General features: G+C 40.7%; 3 protein-coding genes and 6 non-coding genes across 10 annotated transcripts in view; all 9 read left to right on the forward strand.

The window, feature by feature from the left end:
- LOC131357969 (condensin complex subunit 1-like) overlaps window positions 1-9,284 on the forward strand; it is a 130,916-nt gene extending 121,632 nt beyond the window's left edge. Inside the window, exon 5 of the mRNA XM_058397399.1 lies at window positions 9,216-9,284. Coding sequence (XP_058253382.1) covers window positions 9,216-9,284 — 69 coding nt within the window. The remainder of the gene's footprint in view (window positions 1-9,215) is intronic.
- LOC131358779 (5S ribosomal RNA) lies at window positions 627-745 on the forward strand. The gene has a single exon (XR_009205698.1). It is a non-coding gene; the product is annotated as a 5S ribosomal RNA (ribosomal RNA).
- LOC131358373 (5S ribosomal RNA) lies at window positions 2,021-2,139 on the forward strand. Its single transcript, XR_009205374.1, has one exon. It is a non-coding gene; the product is annotated as a 5S ribosomal RNA (ribosomal RNA).
- On the forward strand, window positions 3,464-3,582 carry LOC131358374 (5S ribosomal RNA). The gene has a single exon (XR_009205375.1). It is a non-coding gene; the product is annotated as a 5S ribosomal RNA (ribosomal RNA).
- LOC131358375 (5S ribosomal RNA) lies at window positions 4,881-4,999 on the forward strand. Its single transcript, XR_009205376.1, has one exon. It is a non-coding gene; the product is annotated as a 5S ribosomal RNA (ribosomal RNA).
- On the forward strand, window positions 6,295-6,413 carry LOC131358376 (5S ribosomal RNA). The gene has a single exon (XR_009205377.1). It is a non-coding gene; the product is annotated as a 5S ribosomal RNA (ribosomal RNA).
- Window positions 7,751-7,869, forward strand: LOC131358378 (5S ribosomal RNA). Its single transcript, XR_009205378.1, has one exon. It is a non-coding gene; the product is annotated as a 5S ribosomal RNA (ribosomal RNA).
- Window positions 8,777-12,011, forward strand: LOC131357523 (uncharacterized). 2 transcript variants are annotated; one of them, XM_058396512.1, is made up of 3 exons: window positions 8,777-8,945; window positions 9,216-9,266; window positions 9,890-12,011. In XM_058396512.1, the coding sequence occupies exon 3, from the start codon at window positions 9,955-9,957 to the stop codon at window positions 10,606-10,608; it is 654 nt and encodes a 217-aa protein (XP_058252495.1). In that variant the 5' UTR covers window positions 8,777-8,945; window positions 9,216-9,266; window positions 9,890-9,954; the 3' UTR covers window positions 10,609-12,011. Both variants share the same exon structure in this region, with proteins under 2 accessions (XP_058252495.1, XP_058252496.1).
- Window positions 12,012-12,747: 736 nt separating this feature from the next.
- LOC131357970 (serine/threonine-protein kinase pim-1-like) lies at window positions 12,748-13,662 on the forward strand. Its single transcript, XM_058397400.1, has 4 exons — window positions 12,748-12,913; window positions 13,001-13,177; window positions 13,302-13,411; window positions 13,612-13,662. The coding sequence occupies exons 1-4, from the start codon at window positions 12,748-12,750 to the stop codon at window positions 13,660-13,662; spliced, it is 504 nt and encodes a 167-aa protein (XP_058253383.1).
- Window positions 13,663-25,596: the final 11,934 nt, after the last annotated feature.

Genomic DNA, 25,596 nt, shown 5'->3' on the forward strand with positions numbered 1-25,596 from the left:
TGCTGTAAACGCAGAGAGAGAGAGAGAGAGAGAGAGAGAGAGAGCGCACGCACTCACGCGCTCTCTCACTCGCTCGCGTTGGAAGCCGGCCCCACTCTCCAGATCAGCTGGTGGCGGTAATGCGTCCAACTCCTGAACAAAGAAGAAGAGAGCAGACATGTGGCTCTTGTAGTTGTTGCGGCATTTAAATTGTTGCTCTGAATTGTTTTTAACGAAGTAATAATTGAAGCAAGAAAAGTATATGTGGATGAAGTGGTAATAGCCTGTTCAAAGACACCTTACTTTCTCTCGCAGCAATCTGCTGTATGTCAAGTGTTTTATTGATGTGGCATGAAAATAAAGCAAGAAGCTAAGATGCAGCGTGCAACGTGCCTGTTTAAATATTTTGTCAAATTAAGCAGAGTAAGATGTCATTAAGTGTTAGTAATCCCAAGAGGTGGAGAGGCGCGTGTGGGTTGCAGGTGGTGAGACAGAAAGTTTGATATGGATGAAGCGGTTGTTCTCTCCACCCAACAGCAAACTGAGACGCGAATGAGTGACTTTAAAATAAATCAAATAAAAAAAGAAAAGAAACGGAGTCATCTACATCGTACACTATAAAGAGCCCTTATTGAAAGTGCTCTCTCGCTTACGGCCATACCACCCTGAGAACGCCCGATCTCGTCCGATCTCGGAAGCTAAGCAGGGTCGGGCCTGGTTAGTACTTGGATGGGAGACCGCCTGGGAATACCAGGTGCTGTAAGCTTTTTCACCGTCAAAAGTCTCTACTGCAACTTTTCAAACTCAAAAACACCTTCAACTTGCATTCATTTATTACTACACAGAGATCACACACAGAGACACATGTGACAAAATCAACAAGCAATCAATCACCTCGACACAAATTCATGCTCAAATCACAGAATTATCCCTACCTTATTTATTTTCCACTTCATTCATTCATTCATTCATTCATTCATTCAAACAATCACTCGCATATTCCATTAAAATACAATTATTATTCTATTTTCTTATGAAGAAACTTTTTTTTACATAAAGTTATTTATTTCGGAGGGTGTATGTTTCTAGAATGGACGGACTTCACGTAGCAGATATCATAGTCACATTTCTTGATGATACCAATCTCGTGATTATTCTTTTATTCGTGTATTTCGTTATTATTTTTAATTATTTTTCTTACTACTGCTACTTCTTCTACTATGATTCCTGTCCGTAACAGTCGTAGTAGTAGCATTTGCACTTATAACATGAGCGTCTTAGATGCTCCAACAAACAATTGGATGTTGCAGGTTTGTTCAGATTGTGTACAGTGTTCTTTATTTCTAGATATGTTCTGAAGTTTCCAATTCAAGCACTTGTGTAAAATCCCCTTTGATAGACTCGTCTAGCAAATGCTGTAAACGCAGAGAGAGAGAGAGAGAGAGAGAGAGAGAGAGCGCGCACGCACTCACGCGCTCTCTCACTCGCTCGCGTTGGAAGCCGGCCCCACTCTCCAGATCAGCTGGTGGCGGTAATGCGTCCAACTCCTGAACAAAGAAGAAGAGAGCAGACATGTGGCTCTTGTAGTTGTTGCGGCATTTAAATTGTTGCTCTGAATTGTTTTTAACGAAGTAATAATTGAAGCAAGAAAAGTATTTGTGGATGAAGTGGTAATAGCCTGTTCAAAGACACCTTACTTTCTCTCGCAGCAATCTGCTGTATGTCAAGTGTTTTATTGATGTGGCATGAAAATAAAGCAAGAAGCTGAGATGCAGCGTGCAACGTGCCTGTTTAAATATTTTGTCAAATTAAGCAGAGTAAGATGTCATTAAGTGTTAGTAATCCCAAGAGGTGGAGAGGCGCGTGTGGGTTGCAGGTGGTGAGACAGAAAGTTTGATATGGATGAAGCGGTTGTTCTCTCCACCCAACAGCAAACTGAGACGCGAATGAGTGACTTTAAAATAAATCAAATAAAAAAAGAAAAGAAACGGAGTCATCTACATCGTACACTATAAAGAGCCCTTATTGAAACTGCTTTCTCGCTTACGGCCATACCACCCTGAGAACGCCCGATCTCGTCCGATCTCGGAAGCTAAGCAGGGTCGGGCCTGGTTAGTACTTGGATGGGAGACCGCCTGGGAATACCAGGTGCTGTAAGCTTTTTCACCGTCAAAAGTCTCTACTGCAACTTTTCAAACTCAAAAACACCTTCAACTTGCATTCATTTATTACTACACAGAGATCACACACAGAGACACATGTGACAAAATCAACAAGCAATCAATCACCTCGACACAAATTCATGCTCAAATCACAGAATTATCCCTACCTTATTTATTTTGCACTTCATTCATTCATTCATTCATTCATTCATTCATTCATTCATTCATTCATTCAAACAATCACTCGCATATTCCTTTAAACTACAATTATTATTCTATTTTCTTATTAAGAAACTTTTTTTTACATAAAGTTATTTATTTCGGAGGGTGTATGTTTCTAGAATGGACGGACTTCACGTAGCAGATATCATAGTCACATTCCTTGATGATACCAATCTCGTGATTATTCTTTTATTCGTGTATTTCGTTATTATTTTTAATTATTTTTCTTACTACTGCTACTACTACTACTATGATTCCTGTCCGTAACAGTCGTAGTAGTAGCATTTGCACTTATAACATGAGCGTCTTAGATGCTCCAACAAACAATTGGATGTTGCAGGTTTGTTCAGATTGTGTACAGTGTTCTTTATTTCTAGATATGTTCTGAAGTTTCCAATTCAAGCACTTGTGTAAAATCCCCTTTGATAGACTCGTCTAGCAAATGCTGTAAACGCAGAGAGAGAGAGAGAGAGAGAGAGAGAGAGAGAGAGAGAGAGAGAGAGAGAGAGAGAGAGCGCACGCACTCACGCGCTCTCTCACTCGCTCGCGTTGGAAGCCGGCCCCTCTCTCCAGTTCAGCTGGTGGCGGTAATGCGTCCAACTCCTGAACAAAGAAGAAGAGAGCAGACATGTGGCTCTTGTAGTTGTTGCGGCATTTAAATTGTTGCTCTGAATTGTTTTTAACGAAGTAATAATTGAAGCAAGAAAAGTATTTGTGGATGAAGTGGTAATAGCCTGTTCAAAAACACCTTACTTTCTCTCGCAGCAATCTTCTGTCTTATGTCAAGTGTTTTATTGATGTGGCATGAAAATAAAGCAAGAAGCTGAGATGCAGCGTGCAACGTGCCTGTTTAAATATTTTGTCAAATTAAGCAGAGTAAGATGTCATTAAGTGTTAGTAATCCCAAGAGGTGGAGAGGCGCGTGTGGGTTGCAGGTGGTGAGACAGAAAGTTTGATATGGATGAAGCGGTTGTTCTCTCCACCCAACAGCAAACTGAGACGCGAATGAGTGACTTTAAAATAAATCAAATAAAAAAAGAAAAGAAACGGAGTCATCTACATCGTACACTATAAAGAGCCCTTATTGAAAGTGCTCTCTCGCTTACGGCCATACCACCCTGAGAACGCCCGATCTCGTCCGATCTCGGAAGCTAAGCAGGGTCGGGCCTGGTTAGTACTTGGATGGGAGACCGCCTGGGAATACCAGGTGCTGTAAGCTTTTTCACCGTCAAAAGTCTCTACTGCAACTTTTCAAACTCAAAAACACCTTCAACTTGCATTCATTTATTACTACACAGAGATCACACACAGAGACACATGTGACAAAATCAACAAGCAATCAATCACCTCGACACAAATTCATGCTCAAATCACAGAATTATCCCTACCTTATTTATTTTCCACTTCATTCATTCATTCATTCATTCATTCATTCATTCATTCATTCATTCATTCAAACAATCACTCGCATATTCCTTTAAACTACAATTATTATTCTATTTTCTTATTAGAAACTTTTTTTTACATAAAGTTATTTATTTCGGAGGCTGTATGTTTCTAGAATGGACGGACTTCACGTAGCAGATATCATAGTCACATTTCTTGATGATACCAATCTCGTGATTATTCTTTTATTCGTGTATTTCGTTATTATTTTTAATTATTTTTCTTACTACTGCTACTACTACTACTATGATTCCTGTCCGTAACAGTCGTAGTAGTAGCATTTGCACTTATCACATGAGCGTCTTAGATGCTCCAACAAACAATTGGATGTTGCAGGTTTGTTCAGATTGTGTACAGTGTTCTTTATTTCTAGATATGTTCTGAAGTTTCCAATTCAAGCACTTGTGTAAAATCCCCTTTGATAGACTCGTCTAGCAAATGCCGTAAACGCAGAGAGAGAGAGAGAGAGAGAGAGAGAGAGAGAGAGAGCGCACGCACTCACGCGCTCTCTCACTGGCTCGCGTTGGAAGCCGGCCCCTCTCTCCAGTTCAGCTGGTGGCGGTAATGCGTCCAACTCCTGAACAAAGAAGAAGAGAGCAGACATGTGGCTCTTGTAGTTGTTGCGGCATTTAAATTGTTGCTCTGAATTGTTTTTAACGAAGTAATAATTGAAGCAAGAAAAGTATATGTGGATGAAGTGGTAATAGCCTGTTCAAAGACACCTTACTTTCTCTCGCAGCAATCTGCTGTATGTCAAGTGTTTTATTGATGTGGCATGAAAATAAAGCAAGAAGCTAAGATGCAGCGTGCAACGTGCCTGTTTAAATATTTTGTCAAATTAAGCAGAGTAAGATGTCATTAAGTGTTAGTAATCCCAAGAGGTGGAGAGGCGCGTGTGGGTTGCAGGTGGTGAGACAGAAAGTTTGATATGGATGAAGCGGTTGTTCTCTCCACCCAACAGCAAACTGAGACGCGAATGAGTGACTTTAAAATAAATCAAATAAAAAAAGAAAAGAAACGGAGTCATCTACATCGTACACTATAAAGAGCCCTTATTGAAAGTGCTCTCTCGCTTACGGCCATACCACCCTGAGAACGCCCGATCTCGTCCGATCTCGGAAGCTAAGCAGGGTCGGGCCTGGTTAGTACTTGGATGGGAGACCGCCTGGGAATACCAGGTGCTGTAAGCTTTTTCACCGTCAAAAGTCTCTACTGCAACTTTTCAAACTCAAAAACACCTTCAACTTGCATTCATTTATTACTACACAGAGATCACACACAGAGACACATGTGACAAAATCAACAAGCAATCAATCACCTCGACAAAAATTCATGCTCAAATCACAGAATTATCCCTACCTTATTTATTTTGCACTTCATTCATTCATTCATTCATTCATTCATTCATTCATTCATTCATTTATTCATTCAAACAATCACTCGCATATTCCTTTAAACTACAATTATTATTCTATTTTCTTATTAAGAAACTTTTTTTTACATAAAGTTATTTATTTCGGAGGCTGTATGTTTCTAGAATGGACGGACTTCACGTAGCAGATATCATAGTCACATTTCTTGATGATACCAATCTCGTGATTATTCTTTTATTCGTGTATTTCGTTATTATTTTTAATTATTTTTCTTACTACTGCTACTACTACTACTATGATTCCTGTCCGTAACAGTCGTAGTAGTAGCATTTGCACTTATAACATGAGCGTCTTAGATGCTCCAACAAACAATTGGATGTTGCAGGTTTGTTCAGATTGTGTACAGTGTTCTTTATTTCTAGATATGTTCTGAAGTTTCCAATTCAAGCACTTGTGTAAAATCCCCTTTGATAGACTCGTCTAGCAAATGCTGTAAACGCAGAGAGAGAGAGAGAGAGAGAGAGAGAGAGCGCACGCACTCACGCGCTCTCTCACTCGCTCGCGTTGGAAGCCGGCCCCTCTCTCCAGTTCAGCTGGTGGCGGTAATGCGTCCAACTCCTGAACAAAGAAGAAGAGAGCAGACATGTGGCTCTTGTAGTTGTTGCGGCATTTAAATTGTTGCTCTGAATTGTTTTTAACGAAGTAATAATTGAAGCAAGAAAAGTATATGTGGATGAAGTGGTAATAGCCTGTTCAAAGACACCTTACTTTCTCTCGCAGCAATCTGCTGTATGTCAAGTGTTTTATTGATGTGGCATGAAAATAAAGCAAGAAGCTAAGATGCAGCGTGCAACGTGCCTGTTTAAATATTTTGTCAAATTAAGCAGAGTAAGATGTCATTAAGTGTTAGTAATCCCAAGAGGTGGAGAGGCGCGTGTGGGTTGCAGGTGGTGAGACAGAAAGTTTGATATGGATGAAGCGGTTGTTCTCTCCACCCAACAGCAAACTGAGACGCGAATGAGTGACTTTAAAATAAATCAAATAAAAAAAGAAAAGAAACGGAGTCATCTACATCGTACACTATAAAGAGCCCTTATTGAAAGTGCTCTCTCGCTTACGGCCATACCACCCTGAGAACGCCCGATCTCGTCCGATCTCGGAAGCTAAGCAGGGTCGGGCCTGGTTAGTACTTGGATGGGAGACCGCCTGGGAATACCAGGTGCTGTAAGCTTTTTCACCGTCAAAAGTCTCTACTGCAACTTTTCAAACTCAAAAACACCTTCAACTTGCATTCATTTATTACTACACAGAGATCACACACAGAGACACATGTGACAAAATCAACAAGCAATCAATCACCTCGACACAAATTCATGCTCAAATCACAGAATTATCCCTACCTTATTTATTTTCCACTTCATTCATTCATTCATTCATTCATTCATTCATTCATTCATTCATTCATTCAAACAATCACTCGCATATTCCTTTAAACTACAATTATTATTCTATTTTCTTATTAAGAAACTTTTTTTTACATAAAGTTATTTATTTCGGAGGGTGTATGTTTCTAGAATGGACGGACTTCACGTAGCAGATATCATAGTCACATTTCTTGATGATACCAATCTCGTGATTATTCTTTTATTCGTGTATTTCGTTATTATTTTTAATTATTTTTCTTACTACTGCTACTACTACTACTATGATTCCTGTCCGTAACAGTCGTAGTAGTAGCATTTGCACTTATAACATGAGCGTCTTAGATGCTCCAACAAACAATTGGATGTTGCAGGTTTGTTCAGATTGTGTACAGTGTTCTTTATTTCTAGATATGTTCTGAAGTTTCCAATTCAAGCACTTGTGTAAAATCCCCTTTGATAGACTCGTCTAGCAAATGCTGTAAACGCAGAGAGAGAGAGAGAGAGAGAGAGAGAGAGAGAGAGAGAGAGAGAGAGAGAGAGAGAGAGAGAGAGAGCGCACGCACTCACGCGCTCTCTCACTGGCTCGCGTTGGAAGCCGGCCCCTCTCTCCAGTTCAGCTGGTGGCGGTAATGCGTCCAACTCCTGAACAAAGAAGAAGAGAGCAGACATGTGGCTCTTGTAGTTGTTGCGGCATTTAAATTGTTGCTCTGAATTGTTTTTAACGAAGTAATAATTGAAGCAAGAAAAGTTTTTGTGGATGAAGTGGTAATAGCCTGTTCAAAGACACCTTACTTTCTCTCGCAGCAATCTGCTGTCTTATGTCAAGTGTTTTATTGATGTGGCATGAAAAGAAAGCAAGAAGCTAAGATGCAGCGTGCAACGTGCCTGTTTAAATATTTTGTCAAATTAAGCAGAGTAAGATGTCATTAAGTGTTAGTAATCCCAAGAGGTGGAGAGGCGCGTGTGGGTTGCAGGTGGTGAGACAGAAAGTTTGATATGGATGAAGCGGTTGTTCTCTCCACCCAACAGCAAACTGAGACGCGAATGAGTGACTTTAAAATAAATCAAATAAAAAAAGAAAAGAAAAGAAACGGAGTCATCTACATCGTACACTATAAAGAGCCCTTATTGAAACTGCTCTCTCGCTTACGGCCATACCACCCTGAGAACGCCCGATCTCGTCCGATCTCGGAAGCTAAGCAGGGTCGGGCCTGGTTAGTACTTGGATGGGAGACCGCCTGGGAATACCAGGTGCTGTAAGCTTTTTCACCGTCAAAAGTCTCTACTGCAACTTTTCAAACTCAAAAACACCTTCAACTTGCATTCATTTATTACTACACAGAGATCACACACAGAGACACATGTGACAAAATCAACAAGCAATCAATCACCTCGACACAAATTCATGCTCAAATCACAGAATTATCCCTACCTTATTTATTTTCCACTTCATTCATTCATTCATTCATTCATTCATTCATTCATTCATTCATTCAAACAATCACTCGCATATTCCTTTAAAATACAATTATTATTCTATTTTCTTATAAAGAAACTTTTTTTTACATAAAGTTATTTATTTCGGAGGGTGTATGTTTCTAGAATGGACGGACTTCACGTAGCAGATATCATAGTGACTTTTTTTTTACATAAAGTTATTTATTTCGGAGGGTGTATGTTTCTAGAATGGACGGACTTCACGTAGCAGATATCATAGTCACATTTCTTGATGATACCAATCTCGTGATTATTCTTTTATTCGTGTATTTCGTCATTATTGTTAATTATTTTTCTTACTACTGCTACTACTACTACTATGATTCCTGTCCGTAACAGTCGTAGTAGTAGCATTTGCACTTATAACATGAGCGTCTTAGATGCTCCAACAAACAACTGGATGTTGCAGGTTTGTTCAGATTGTGTACAGTGTTCTTTATTTCTAGATATGTTCTGAAGTTTCCAATTCAAGCACTTGTGTAAAATCCCCTTTGATAGACTCGTCTAGCAAATGCTGTAAACGCAGAGAGAGAGAGAGAGAGAGAGAGAGAGAGAGAGAGAGAGAGCGCACGCACTCACGCGCTCTCTCACTCGCTCGCGTTGGAAGCCGGCCCCTCTCTCCAGTTCAGCTGGTGGCGGTAATGCGTCCAACTCCTGAACAAAGAAGAAGAGAGCAGACATGTGGCTCTTGTAGTTGTTGCGGCATTTAAATTGTTGCTCTGAATTGTTTTTATCGAAGTAATAATTGAAGCAAGAAAAGTATTTGTGAATGAAGTGGTAATAGCCTGTTCAAAGACACCTTACTTTCTCTCGCAGCAATCTGTTCTGAAATTAAACAAAGGGTATGCACCATTCATTTTGGAAGGGTTTATTTCTCTTTTAGAGGGACGTGAGAGTGTACCGGTGAGGGTTTTGAGAGATACAGGGTCAACAGAGTCCTTCATTTTGGATTCCATTAGGGGTGCTCCGATCAGGATTTTTGTGGCCGATTACCGATCTCCGATCACTAGAAGCTGTATCGACCGATACCGATTACAGGGTCTATTTTGAAAGTTTTCCATCTGTCCACTGCTACACTTCACAGGGGTGTTTTGTTTTTGTTTTGTTTGTAGGTTGCCATTAAACACCTCCGTAAGGATGGCTCGGACCTGTACATCACCGTTGTAAGTAACCTTACTTGACTGCTGTGATAGTAGCAATAAAGTCCTGTTTACAATTGATTTAAAGACCAAAACTATGCAAAACTAATGCACCTTGCTGTCATTTTCCAGTATAAGAATCCTAGATGCAGCATTAGTTACTGTTCCTGACTACTTTCATAAGTCAACACCCCCACCCCAATCAGACAGTTAGGGTCAATAACTAGATTACATCAAATCACATATAAGCAACAACATATTCATTATAAATTGATCAAGTAACATGATGTGAGCTAAAGGTAACTGATCCTTCAAACTGGCGTACTTTCACCATGGTAATACATCTTACTGGACATCACATGACCTCCAGGATATCACATACATTAGTGAAGAACTGAGATTGAGATGAAGAAACACTAAACAGCAAAGTAATTCCTATAAAACGTAATGTTGTCTTTTTTTATACTTGTTCTTTGTGATTCTTCCATCCATATGCTGCAAAAATCTTTCTTTGAAAGTCTAATTCTCCTCAGTTCAGTCACATTAGTCTTAGCTCACAGCAGCATCTAGGTTTCATATACTGCATCTATAGATTCAGATTTCACAAACTATGCTAATTTTATGTGTGTTTGTTTTTTAATTGCTAGCCTGGCGAGACCTGCAAGCTCCATCTAGAGGTGGCTTTAATGCCAGCAGCGGCGACACTCGGCACATGTGGCAAGGCATCCAGTCCATCACCAACTACAGGCCAGCTCCACCTGCCTGTGACAGTGATGCCTCCCTTCCAGATGTGCTGAACAGCTTCTACGCTCGGTTCGAGGCACAAAATGACGTGACAGCGAGGAAGACCAGCCCTTCTTCAGAGGACCAGGTGCTCTGTCTCACCACGGCTGATGTGAGGAAAACTCTACACAGAGTTAACCCACGGAAAGCTGCTGGACCAGACAACAATTCTGGCAGAGTGCTCAGGGAATGTGCAGAACAGCTAGTAGACGTCTTCACGGACATCTTCAACATCTCCCCGAGCAGCGCCGTCGTCCCAACGTGCCTAAAGTCAACCACTATCATCCCCGTGCCGAAAAAGTCTCCAGTGTCCTGTCTCAATGACTACCGTCCCGTTGCACTCACACCCATCAACATGAAGTGCTTCGAGAGGCTCGTCATGAGACACATTAAGAACCTGCTGCCCCCGTCACTTGACCCCATGCAGTTTGCGTATCGTCCAAATCGATCCACAGACGATGCCATCACCACAACCCTCCATCTGGCCCTCACACACCTGGACAATAAATACACTTACCTACGAATGCTGTTCATTGACTTCAGTTCAGCATTCAATACGATCATTCCTCAGCACCTGATCTAGAAGCTGAGTCTGCTGGGTATCAACACCTCCCTCTGCAATTGGATCCTGGATTTCCTGACTGGAAGACCTCAGTCAGTCCGGATCGGGAACAGCATCTCCAGCACCACCACACTGAGGGCTGTGTGCTCAGTCCACTGCTGTTCACTCTGCTGACTCACGACTGTGCAGCAATGCACAGCTCTAATCATATCATCAAGTTCGCCGATGACACGACCGTGGTGGGTCTCATCAGCAAGAACGACGAGTCAGCATATAGAGAGGAGGTGCAACATCTAACAGCCTGGTGTAAAGTCAATAACCTGTCTCTGAACGTCGACAAGACTAAAGAGATGGTTGTTGACTTCAGGAGAGCAAAGAGTGAACATTCTCCACTGAACATTGATGGGTCCATCGTGGAGATCGTCAAGAGCACCAAATTCCTTGGTGTCCACCTGGCAGAGGACCTCACCTGGTCACTCAACACCAGCTCCATCACCAGGAAAGCCCAGCAGCGTCTCTATTTCCTGCGAAGGCTGAGGAAGGCTCATCTCCTACCTCCCATCCTGACCACCTTCTACAGAGGGACCATCGAGAGCATCCTTAACAGCTGCATCCGCAGACATTTACTCCACTCGCTGCATCCGCAAAGCTAACAGCATTGTGGATGATCCCACACACCCCTCACATGCACTCTTCACCCTTCTACCATCTGGAAAGAGGTACCGAAGCATTCGGACCCGCACAACCAAACTGTTGAACAGATACTTCCCTGAGGCTTTCAGATATCTCAACAGAGAACTGAGCTGAGCTGGACACACACACACACACACACAACCAAGATCTGATCTCAACATAGAACTGAGCTGAGCTGGACACACACACACACACGTACAACCAAGATCTGATCTCAACAGAGAACTGAGCTGAGCTGGACACACACACACACACGTACAACCAAGATCTGATCTCAACAGAGAACTGAACTGTGCTGGACATGTACTCGCACACACATACATAACGCACATGCACAAAAGCTGAGAACTGTGTTCCAAGAGGAACTGAACTGTGCTGGACACACACACACACATACTAAATTGTCCTGTTTGCATGCACATTCACTTTACATTTCACTTTATATTAATCCTGTTTACATGTCAATTTCATATTTATATTCACTGTATACACTGTTCTTTGCGCAAAGTGTCAGTTTTATATCTGCATGTCTATATGTTGTTTGTCTGCACTGTCTTGTCTTGTCGTCCTGTGCACTTCTGTTGTATGTCTAGTTTATTTCTTGCACCTTAAGTATAGTTTAGTTTTATCTCTATGTTTAGCTTTATGTTTGTCCGCGTCACTGTACTTTGTCTGTGTTATGTGTAGCACCTCTGGTCTAGGAGGAACGTTGTTTCAATTCACTGTGTACTGCATCAGCTATATATGGTTGAAGTGACAATAAAGCTTCTTTGACTTTGACTTTGACTAATGCAAATGCTATCAAAGCCACCTCACTGCCAGTACGTTCTGCAGCTTGTGGATTGGTTTGAAATGGACAACTGCCTCCTGTTAGTCCTGGAAAGACCAATCCCCTGCATGGACGTGTACGAGTTATGCTTAAGTGAAGGAGGCACACTCACTGAGCTACTGGCCAAAATGATCATGCTGCAGGTGATTCATCTTTCACTATGGCCCCTCTTTGGATAACCAAAGAATTTGTTTGTTCTTGATAACGTGTTTGCTAGCTTTATCAGATGCTTCACAAAGTAAAAATCCCATAAAAATGGAGAACACAAAGTGATGCACAAATTCAAATAATAATGGTGAAACAATCCACAAAGGCATCATTTGTTTTTTGTTTGTGTGTGTAATTTAGATACGTGTGTGATTGAACTGTTTATTTAGGGTTACTGATGTATGGTACGGCTGTGACTATGTGATGTGGCTGTAAGGGTCCAGTCTTGCTGAGACTGGTTGTTCTTTCTAGACTATATTACATAATTACAGTGTATATAGTTGTGTTTAGATGAAATTTAGTTTAGCTCTTTTGATTTTGATCCTGAGAGTTTTCTTTAGTGTTCAATGATTGATGGTTATTATTATTATTATTATTATTATTATTATTATTATTATTATCATTATTATTATTATTATTATTATTACTTCATGCTGCAGGTGGGCGAGGCTGCCGGCTACTGCCAAAGTCACAAGGTTTTCCACCGTGACATCAAGGCGGAAAACCTTCTGTTCAACTCCGACACCCTGGACATAAAATTGATCGATTTTGGCTGTGGTGATTTGTGGCAGGACACGCCCTACGTGGAATATGCAGGTAATTGCACGTCAACAGATATTGCACATAATTAATGGAATATCTAAGTTGTGATCTTGCTGATGTTGTTCTTGCTCTTCTGCTCAGGAACCCCAGATTTTTGGCCTCCAGAATGGATCCAGCAACAACAGTACTACGCCGACCATGCTACCATCTGGAGTCTGGGCATTCTCCTATACAGCTTAGTCTGTGGAGAAATGCCCTTCAGTAATGAGGAGGAAATTGTTGCTGGGTCCCTCAATTTCATACCTGGCCTGTCTGAAGGTGAGAGAATATAAAAACAGCATTTTGAGATATTACAAGATATTACAAATCTGAGAAAAATGATAGTGAAGATTAAAAATTAGTGACTAAATTTCTGTCCCTGTTTACATCACTGCCCACACAGCCTGCCGCCATCTGATCAACTGGTGCTTAGAGCAAGATCCCACCAAAAGACCAAGCCTGAAGCAGATCAGTAAACATGGGTGGTTCACAGAAGCCCTTCAGGTTAGCCAGGTAAAACATCAGATCTAATTAAAATGAACTAACACAGAATATGATCCAGATCACATGGATTGCACTAGAACCCTACTGCATTCTTCCACAATAAAGTATTATGTAATTTTATTTTCATGACAATTGAACAAGAAATCAGATAAGGAAACATTATCTTCTACAATACTCTATATTAATTTAAACATGTTTTTATTCCACAGATGATGAATAGGCCATGTTGGATCAGACAATCAGCACCCAACAAATTATAATTACAAATAAATTATAATTCCTGTAAATAAATTAGAAATACGTTAAATAAATCATGAACCTTATACCTGACTGGCTGCTGTTTGCTTTCATTCAATATCATCATATTTATGATCTTCTGCTTGGAGCCGTCTGCATTTATGACTCAATGTCTGCTGCTGTGGATGAACACACATGGATAGCTTAAAAATCTGCACTTCCCATCAACAGTTCATGCCCAAATCTCACCGTGGGTTCAGTCGATGATCTTATATGAATATAATGTAGACTTGAATTTAAAACCTGCTGTAATCATGAAAACTGAGCTCATCCTGAGATTCTTATTCACAATATACTCATACTGTAAATCCTTTTAAATATACATAGAACTGTTTATATTATTCAATTGTATTCGTTTCATTATATATCATATACACTGATCAGGCATAACATTATGACCACCTGCTTAATATTGGGTTGGTCCCCCTTTTGCTGCCAAAACAGCCCTGACCTATCGAGGCATGGACTCCACTAGATCCCTGAAGGTATGCTGTGGTATCTGGCACCAAGATGTTAGCAGCAGATCCTTAAAGTCCTGTAAGTTGCAAGGTGAGGCCTCCATGGATTGGACTTGTTTGTCCAGCACATCCCACAGATGCTGGATTGGATTGAGATCTGGGGAATTTGGAGGCCAAGTCAACACCTCAAAAACTCATTGTTGTGCTCATCAAACCATTCCTGAACCATTCGGGCTTTGTGGCACGGTGCATTACCCTGCTGAACAAGGCCACAGTCATCAGGGAATACTGTTTCCCACATCAAAATAACAAAATAATGATACTAAATTATAACATGCATACATAGAGGTGGGTCAGCTCACATCAGTTGAAGACAGAAACACCATTTCCTCTCTCCACCATGGGGGCACAGGACAGGGTGTCTGCTAACACATTCTCAACTTCCTTAATGTGTTTTATTGTCAAATTATAAGGCTGTAAGTAAAGTATCCATCGCATTAAGCGTGGACTCTGACTCTGTAATGAATGATGGAATGTCAAAGGATTATGATCTGAATAGATGACAACTGGGGACCCTCCCCCCACATACACATCAAAATGTTGAAGTGCCCAGATCAGTGCCAACGTTTCCTTCTCAGTAACAGAGTAATTCAATTGATAGGAATTAAACTTGAGTGAAAAGTAACTAATTGGGTGACCCAGGGACGATTCTAGGATTTTCATTTAAGGGGGGCTCAGTCCCCAATGTGGGTATAATAGTAAAAAAATTAATGAATGAATGAATTAATTAATTAATCAATCACCAATTTGTGTACAGTTTATGGATAATCACATAATTTTTTGGGGTGCTGAGTAGTTATGCTACAGCCCCCCTAAAAATGGCCTAGCGACGCCCATGAGTTACACTATCTACATAGGCAAACCAAAATCCCTGCACTTAAGCACATCTACAGCACCCAGTGGCCACAAGCTTCATCAGAGACACGTCACACCCGGGTCACCACCTCCTTCATTCCACTCACATACCTAAATGTTCATGCATTATTTGTAAGATTATCACCTTGAGAAAATATTGTCCTTACTCTGGATATTTTTAAGTGATAAAATTAGATAGATATCATTTATTAAGGATCAGATATATTAATTATATATAGATAGTTATCGATACCGTGAAACCCTTATATATATATATATATATCCTCTTTATATATATGGGGTGTTTTAAAGACAACTAACAAATTAGAGACACATCCACCAAAGTGCAGGGGTTTAGCATAGAAAAAGTAAAAGGCTTTTTATGAACCATTGCAGCTATAACAGCTTCAACTCTTCTTTAGGAGTTTTAGGAGTTTAGGAGTGTTTTTATGGGAATTTTGACCATTCCACTGGAAGAGCATTTGTGAGGTCTCCGCTCTAATTCATCCCAAAGATGTTGATCAGGTTGAGGTCAGGACTCTGTGAAGTTCCTCCACACCAAACTCACTCACCCATGTCTTTATGGACCTTGCTTTGTGCACTGGTTTGCAGTCATGTTGGAACAGGAAGGGGTCATCCCCAAAGTGTTCCCACAAAGCATAAAATTGTCCAAAATGTCTTGGTATACTGAAGCATTAAGAGTTCCTTTCACTGGAACTAAAGGGCCAAGCCCAGTCCCCTGAATTCAGTGATTTGGAGGGGTGTCCTCAAATGTTTGGCAACATAGTGTATATATATGTATTACTTATTACCCTTGTAGCCCTTTTATTATGTGCCCTTGTAAGACTACAGTATAATATAATATCAGATGAAACATTAACACAATATTAATGTGAAACGTGATAATTCACATCATACACTTGAACACCAGACATTAAAAACATCAAGTCTTTATTGAAATCTAATTTGATTCTTTTCTGTTTTCAGCTCATGGCAGGGTACAAATGATTAGGCACAAGAGACAGCAACACCACTAAGTCAGGAAAAGGGAGCCCTAGAAATACAGAGCAGGAAAATAAAAGGTTGACAAAACCAGAATTATTATAAAAATATACCAAAATTATATAAACCAAGTTATTATTCATAGCTACTAAAAATCTTTAAGCGGTTCTCATGAGAAAACCATATGATTGATTAGAGACGGCAGAGAATGTGTTCACTTATCACTACAGTGTATTCATATATGGAAATCATTTCGACGTCCATTTTCATCTGCGAGACAGAGGCTGCAAAACCATGATGGTTAGCTTCATCCTTATACACTAGAATGGGATCATGGACTAAAACATAACTCCTATCTCTCTCATTTCATTTCATCAGTTTCTCCTGATGTCCTACAGGCTGTAGAATTTGAGGCTTCTGTCCATGTCAGTAGAGGACAGGAACTGAGCATGCTCGCCAGTTACCCAAACCTGAGTGATCTATAGAAAGCAAAGAGGAAAAGAGAGGAGAAAGACCCAATCATCATTTTCAATCAGTTATTCATTTTAAAAGCTGAAAACAATTGTTTATGGGAAGCATGGACACTTAACACACGATATAAATGTATAACAGTAAAGCTGCTGCACTCACCAGTGAAGTTGAGAACCTCAGTCCACTGTTTGCAAATGTACACTCGAATATCAGACCCTCTAACAGCCAGATACGTTCCGCTCTGGTCAAACACCAGAGACTTCACCTGCAGGTCAACAGGAGGAAGAGGAGAAGGAGGAAATGAAAAGGCTGATACTGGTTCATTGCACTTAATGATCTGATTATTTCAATTTGTTTGTGATTTAGTAAAAACAATTGCAGTACACATGGCAACATATCAGCAAACCAACACTTGTATAATAATAACAAACCTCATAGTTATTATCCAAAGTAATTGTCTAAAAGTTCATCAGCTTCCTCAGATCCCACAGCTTCAGAGAGCTATCCTGAGCACCTACAAAAACACGATGGATGGATGGATGGATATGTACGTTTTTTTTTTTCCTTTGTTTGATATCACTTTTACATTTATGTCTGAGCAACTCCTACTGCAATATTAAAGGACAAAATGCCCTTTTATAAAGCTATTCCACATCAAACTGTGTTTGTGTGTCAAATTGTACATGGTTAATGGTTAATTGTTCCAAATGTTTGGAGGTTTTATTGAACACACCTTTAATACTGTACCAGATGCTAGAAGCTAGAGAATCATTACTGCTTCATATTAACAAAATAAACAGTTTAATTGTAGTGTGTGTGTGTGTGTGTGTGTGTCATTTGTAATAAAAGTATATTAAGTTCAGAGAGAAAACTCATCCTAGGCCAAAAATGAAAAGTAGAATATGAAATAAAATTGTGCAAATGTGACTATTGTTATTCACCAGCTCTTCTGTGAGCTACTTGAAACTATTTAAATGAAAGGGGGGAAAAATATGAAGTTACATTATCTTTCTTTTTCGGGAAGCTGATCTCACTCTTGTTGTTTGAAATATATTTCTATTAAATCTTGTTGATTCAGGTCAGGTCTGATGTAGACTGGTGATCTAGACCAGATTAGGTGTGTGCATTAATACTGTATAAGTTTTGCACAGGACCCTGGGATATTTAAGAACTGACCCCCAACCAACTGAGGTATGAAGAGTGTTAGTGTGTTAAGTAGGGAAGAGAAATTGTGATCGAATAGAGGAAATATATTGTGTGAAACATGGAAAAATATGCTGGGACTGTCTACACTGATTTGCTCTGTTTCTTGAGCCTAAAGTATAAAACCTTCAGGAAAGTGAGTTAAAAAAATAATATTACATTAGTCCTACACTTTTTTCTTATGCTAAATGGTTTAATCTTGAGTAAAATCCGCTAAGCTACTCGTTTCCCCGTGTTCAGCCTCATGGATTTATTATGGACACAGGTGAACATCCTGTGCAGAGGAGAGAGGGAAGAAAGCTGAGAAAGTCTCAGCTTTAAAGTAATATAAGATCTATAAGATATATGATAGTAATATAACTAATATAAGATAATACAGATCTACACAAAGCAGAAAGAGGCAAGCAGCTGTTTATCAAACTTGCTACAACCCAAAGTAGAATAGTTTGTATTCGACCTGTAATGAGCTGTAGACGTCTTCAGGCATAACATTATGACCACCTGCCTAACATTGGTAGTGTTGGTCCACCTTTTGGCATGAACTCCACTAGATCCCTGAAGGTGTGCTGCTGGATCTGGCACAAAAGATGTTAGCAGCAGATCCTTTAAGTCCTCTAAGTTGTGAGGTGAGGCCTCCATGGATCGGACTTGTTTGTCCAGCACATCCCACAAAAGCTTGATTGGACTGAGATCTGGGGAATTTGGAGGCCAAGTCAACACCTCAAACCCAAACTATTCCTGAACCATTTTTGCTTTGTGGCATTGTGTCACGTTATCCTGCTGAAAGAGGCCACAGGCGTCAGGAAATAACGTTTCCATGAAAGGGTGTACATGGTCTGTGACGATGCTTAGGTGGGTGGTACGGGTCAAAGTAACATCCACGTGGATCTCAGGACACAAGGTTTCCCAGCAGAACATTGCCCAAAGCATGACATTGTCTCCGCCGGCTTGCCTTCTTCCCATAGTGCATCTTGGTGCCATGTGTTCAACAGGTAAGTGATGCACACGCACCCGGCCATCCACGTGATGTAAAAGAAAACGTGATTCATCAGACCAGGCCATCTTCTTTCATTGCTCCCTGGTCCAGTTCTGATGCTCATATGCCCATTGTTGGCACTTTTGGCTGTATACAGGAGTCAGCATGGGCACCCTGACTGGTCTGTGGCTATGCAGCCCCGTACACAACAAACTGTGATGCACTGTGTATTCTGACACCTTTCTATCAGAACCAGCATTAACTTCTTCAGGAAATTGAGCAACAGTAGCTCGTCTGTTGGATCGGATCACACGGGCCAGCCTTCGCTCCCCACGTGCATCAGTGAGCCTTGGCCGCCCCTGACCCTGTTGCCGGTTCACCACTGTTCCTTCCTTGGACTACTTTTGATAGATACTGACCACTGCAGACCGGGAATACCTCACAAGAGCTACAGTTTTGGAGATACTCTGATCCAGTCGTCTAGCCATAACAATTTGTCCCTTGTCAAACTCGCTCAAATCCTTACGCTTGCCCATTTTTCCTGCTTCTAACACATCAACTTTGAGGACAGAATGTTCACGTGCTGCCTAATATATCCCACCCACTAACAGGGGCCATGATGAGGAGATAATCACTTCACCTGTCAGTGGTCATAATGTTATGCCTGATCAGTGTATATCCCCTAACTGCTATTCAGTGAAATTGTTTTGTATTGAAATTACATATCAGAAAGTCTTTTTATGTCCTCACTCACATCTGACTATAAAAAATTGATGAATCAGCACATCATTTTTTTTTTCAATTACTTAAAGCAAATATCGTCTGCGAGTCTGATGAATTTGTCCAGAGGTGGACAAAATAATTAAAACACAAGTTGAATTATATAAAAAACAAAAAGCAAATAAATAAATAACCAAATGTATTTATGGTGTTCCACAGTTAATAACAAAATTAACAAAAATGACAGTGGACAAGAAAATGCAGAGCAACCCTGCTGTTCAAATTCCTCATCATGAGAGAGAAAGCAACCTCTTACAAGGTGATGGCAACTACCTGTCTGATGGGGAGAACATCTCTTTTCCGGGTCCTCTGATGAGGTGAGTGCTTATTTCTCCTCTGAGATAACACACACACACACACACACAAACTGAACATTCAGCAGGAATGTTTGGAAACATATCATCAGCTGGTCAAGGTGTATGTTCAATAATCTGTATCCATCCATTACAGCAGTAAGATCCAGATGGAGGACGTGATGCGTTTTATCCAGAGGAAATCCCAGGAGTGCCTACAAAAGGTGGAGGAACCTGACCAGAAGGAGACCTATTTCTTCTGGAAGGTGATGGAGCTGCGTTGCAGCAAAAATGGAGTAAGCGTTTTAGTTGACTTTCACAGCAAAATTACTCACAATAAAAGCAGCAAGAGATTTAATAAGCTAAATTTGTCAGCATGAATAAATATACTGTGTCTAGAGTAGTGATGGAAGTTAAGCATGTTTCTTTTACAGAAAGCAGAGCTGGCAGATGCTGCAACTGTCCTTTTCAAGAACTACAGGCTTCTGAAGAAAAGGGTATAAACTTGTCATGTTATGTTGTAATATGTTATATTAGCTATACCTTTGTTTATTAATGCATCAGCATCACCATCTGTCTACTTTTTGTGTTGTTTTTGCTTTATTTGTTGCTGTCTAATGTGCCAATTCCATCTACAGAGAGCGGTTAAGAACCAAGATAGCTGGTGTCTTTCTCTGGCGAAACTTTTGTGCTCTGCCGACCCAGAAGACGAGATATTGGATGCTCTGATTCAAATGGGACAGGACCTTGGTATGGATAACATAAACAATATTCTAGGAACTTCACATGTTGTGATCGGATCATGAACTCTGGACTGTTGCACTGACCCAAATCCTTACATGCATGTTTGGTCTTTCATCTGCAGACTCCAGAGGACTGACCTATGCTGCACAGCTGTGCTACGTAGCTGCAACGGAGGAGTTGCAGATTTTACAGAGCCCCAGCTTTGAGCTCATTGGCTGTAACAGGTATTGTGTGTGTGTTCGTGTGTGAGAGCGCTTGGGTATGATTATTCTTCTGACTTGACTAAGACACTTTTCTCTTTGTACAGTCTGCCAATCAGGCAATCAGCCATAAGGGAAGCAATTGAACGAACGGAGGTGTATGAATACATATGCTCGCTGACCACAGGGCTTCCCCAGCCAAATTTCCAAGTTAGAATTTCTCTTTTTATTCCTTTTTAATATTCTTTTTATCAAATTTAAGCATGGACCTTTTTGCTAAGATGGAATGACTCTGTCTGTCTTAGATCTTCAAGTGCTATCACGCCAGTAGGCTAGCCGAGCTCGGCCTTTTCGACCAAGCCCTCGAGTACTGCGAGGCCATCGCTACAGCAATTGCTACTTTACCACGGCAAATCACCAAGACCACAATGAAAATGACCATTGCGGTAAATATGATACTTGTAAAATGATTCCAAGGTTTTATTTACAAAATATTTAGTCGGTTTATTTTCCGTCTGTCTCGTAGCTGTCTGAGAAGCTACACCAAGGGAAGGAAGAAGAACCGGAGTGGCTGGTAAACCTTCGTCAGCTGTACGCGGACGGAGTGTATAAGCTGAAGAACTCCGGACGTGGCCTCATGACTAGTGAGATGTTCAGTCTCCAGCGTCCACGTCAGGAAGGCCACATTACACCATGGGGTATGTTCATCCACCATTTGGACATAAAATTGTACCTAAAGAATCACACAGCAAAGAATTTACAGTAATGATTTAAAGTCCGGTAAAGATTTTTAGCACACGTCTGTCAGATCTTTAACACATTACACTGGGCCAAAACAGTCTAATCAGCTTCATATATTTTGCCTGAAAAGGTTTATTAAAAGGTTTGAATTTAATATGGTCATATTTATATAAAGTGTACGTTAGTCTTTGGGTAAGAGACAGAAGGGATCAGAACTTAGGTAGCAGAAAAGATGATTTCAGATTGATTTTTCAAGACAACACACTTCTTATTTGTTACTGAATGATTGTATATTTGTTTAACAGAGGTGTTTGAGTCCCTGTACACTCCGGGAGAGCTGCTGGGTGAAGGAGGCTTCGGGAGCGTCTGTGCAGGAGTCCGTAATGCTGACGGAAAACAGGTAAGCGGACTGCACATCTACAGTTCATTTGCACTAATCGACACAATTCATCACAACTTATATGTCTTAGTGAGGTTTTCTATAAGAATGTAATTATGTGTTGTATATGCGAACAGGTTGCCATTAAATACGTGGGGAAGGAAATGAATGAAGCTTTCATCACCATTGTAAGTAAACTTCCTTTACTTCTGAGGTTATGTGTGGAATTATGTGTCAATTACTAATCCAAGCCTTTTATACTGTAACATTTCTGTTTACCATAATTTAGACCTAATCACGCCGCACCCATGCTAAGTGTGTCTGTTTATATTTCAGCCTGGAGAGACAAACAGCCTTCCTCTGGAAGTTGCTTTAATGCAAATGGTGTCCAAGCCATATTGCCATGAAAATGTCTTGGAGCTGATCGAGTGGTTCGAGATGTCGGACTGCTTCATCTTGATCCTGGAGAGACCAATCCCCTGCACAGACCTCCGAAAATTCCTAAAAGGTCACAAAGGGCGACTGTCTGAATCACTGGCAAAACACATCATGCGTCAGGTGGTTCAGGCCGCTCGCCACTGCTCTGAATGTGGTGTCCTGCACCGTGACATCAAGCCGGAGAATATTCTCATCAACACCGACACACACCAGCTGAAGCTGATAGACTTTGGCTGTGGTGATTTGCTGCAGGACACCCCCTACAGATATTATGCAGGTAAGCACATCATAGGTCTTGGAAAGAATAAAAACATGCAGTGGACAACCATTTTTGTGACGTTGCTCCTTCTGTCTTTTTCACTCAGGAACTAGAGCTTACTTCCCACCTGAGTGGATATGTGAGGGCGAGTATATGGGTGATCATGCTACCGTCTGGAGTCTGGGAGTTCTACTGTTTGACATGGTATGTGGAGAACTGCCCTTCTGGTGCGAGAAGGACATCGTTGCCCGGGACTTGCACTTTGCTAACGACCTGTCCGAAGGTGAGAAAGTCCAAACACATCAAGTTTAGATATGTATAGTAATGTTGGAAAACTTGCCTTTCACAATAAATGAATCATATTAATTGATTTTCCAAAATCTAGAATGTCTGACTAAATGTCTCTCTCATCACTACACACAGGTTGCCGTGACCTGATCCAGTGGTGTCTGGAGCTATATCCTCACTGGCGCCCAACGTACGAGCAAATCCTCAGCCACCAGTGGTTTGAGGAACCTAAGAAGAATGTCAAGGTGAGTCAGTGAGAAGAGATTAGACCGTAATATATCGAGCAGAAACATGCTATACTAGTCCAGATTACATGGCTTGTACTGCTCAGTAACAGAGATTGGTGTGCTTACCTGATTATATGAGATTACACAAATCTAATCACATAGAGGCTCAAAATAAAAGAGATTATCCTTGATAAAATAGTTTTCAATGAGATCATCTAGAAGTAAAGCTAACAACCCATTAACACAAAGTAATCTGTGGCTATAGAAATGTTCAGCTCAAAAATAACGCTAAGAAATATGTAGAACACGTTCATTTCACTCTTCTATTCTAGGAAAGTGAAGGCTGTTTCTGTTTAATTCATTTCTGAAGATGTGTTTGCATTACATGCAGTCAAATATTAGGCATATCCAGTATGATTTATGACGTGTGAATTAAGTATGTACAATACTTTTTTCTGGTACAGAACCTGTGTCCTCTTCCTGAGAACATCATCACGCCATGGGGTATGTTAGAATCCACCATTTCCAAAAATGTTGCTGTAATGTGTTGCTAGTGAATGTATAACTTTTCTGCAGATTTTCTTATTTCAGCTTGATTTGAATGATGGTCTGTTTGTTTAACAGAGGTGTTTGAGTCGTTGTACACCCCGGGAGAGATGCTGGGTGAAGGAGGCTTCGGGACAGTCCGTGCGGGAATCCGTAATGCTGATGACAAGCAGGTCATTAGACTGTGCATGACATCTACAGTCCATTTGCACTTAGTAACCATTGTTAAGCGTTTGAAAAATGATCGATGTCCCTGAGGGACAATCCCAGGGTTAAACAATAACACTTGCCTGATTGTCTGGGGCAAAAATAAAACACACTATGTCAGAACAGCCGAGTTAAAAAATCATAGATTTTGCAGGGAACTGTTTAGTAACTGAACTATGTAACTGATACCACTGTGACGTATTTAAATGTTTAATCTTCAGCAAATGCTGAAAATTGGTCTGATTCAGTTGTGTGTTCAGTCAACGTAAAGAAACCGCATTATTTAGTGTCAATCATCTGCAAAGTGAGAATTGCAGCAAACTGTTGGCAAAATGGGAGTATGAGGCTAAGCCAGTCTGAAGCCTATTGGAATAGATTCATTTTATTTCTGATCACAACTCTGTAGAAATTACGAATTGTATATGTTCTGTTCATGTTTTACAATAAGAATGTGCATGTTTCTTTATGTCTGAACAGGTTGCACTGAAATATGTGGAGAAAAAAACAGAAGATAAATTCATCACCATTGTAAGTAAACTTCTACTTCTGAGATTCTTCTGCAGAGACGACATAGAGTCCAAATAACACCCACCTGATAGACCAAATGATGTGTCCGTTTACTCAGTCCTACTAAAATAATCCTAAACTACTTACCTTCAACTTAGAGTTCACATTCAGATTGTATTCCCTATCATCCATAATAGATATCTGAATCATTACCAGTTCATACCTTCGTATTGTATCATCTCTGATTCAGTAGATTAGAAGAATTCGCTCCAGTCCAGGACTAACTGTATCTGTTTGTATTTCAGCCTGGAGAAACAAGCAGCCTTCCCCTGGAAGTTGCACTAATGAAAAAGGTCTCCAAGCCGCTTCCTTGTGACAATGTGCTGGAGTTGATTGAATGGTTCGAGATGTCCGATTGCTACATCTTGGTCCTGGAGCGACCCAGCCCATGCATGGACCTCCAGCAGTTCCTTAAACATCACGACGGCAGATTGTCAGAAGCACTGGCTCAGAAAATCATGAGCCAGGTGGTTAAAGCCGCTCGCCACTGCTGTCAAGCCGGTGTTTTCCATGGTGACATCAAGGCGGAGAACCTTCTCATCAAACCTGACACGCTGGATGTGAAGTTAATCGACTTTGGCTGTGGAGCTCTGCTCTCTGACACGCCCTACACAGAATATGAAGGTAAGTGCATAATAGGTAGGAGACAGAATCAAAGAGAACGAAGTGAAGTTTCCACAGTGCTGACGGTGCTCCTTCTCTCTTTTTTGCTCAGGAACTTGGAGTATCTCTCCACCTGAGTGGGTGTGCGATGGAGAGTATTTCGGATATCCTGCCACCATTTGGAGTCTGGGAGTTCTCCTTTTTTACCTGGTCTGCGGACACATGCCCTTCCATAATGAGGACGACATCTTTTACAGGAAGATGTACTTCGCTCCCGGCGTGTCTGAAGGTGAGGAAATGTAGAAGCATCACCATTAAGAACTGCTGAAGTTTGTGAAACTGGCATTACAAGATGAATTGATTTTTGAATAATATTAATATCTATCTAAATGTCAAAGCGCTAGCTATAATATCTCATCACTGCACACAGGTTGCCACAATCTGATAAATCGGTGCCTGGACTTGGAACCTGAATGTCGGCCCACATTTGAAGACATCTTAAGCCATGAATGGTTTAAATCTGGTGAAGGTTCTGAGTGAAGGCGGAGCTGTTGAAGACCCTCGAAAGAAAGAAACAACCAAACATGAATGTATATATAA

Source organism: Hemibagrus wyckioides, linkage group LG08 (assembly GCF_019097595.1).
Source record: "Hemibagrus wyckioides isolate EC202008001 linkage group LG08, SWU_Hwy_1.0, whole genome shotgun sequence".
In the NCBI taxonomy this organism is placed as follows: domain Eukaryota; kingdom Metazoa; phylum Chordata; class Actinopteri; order Siluriformes; family Bagridae; genus Hemibagrus; species Hemibagrus wyckioides.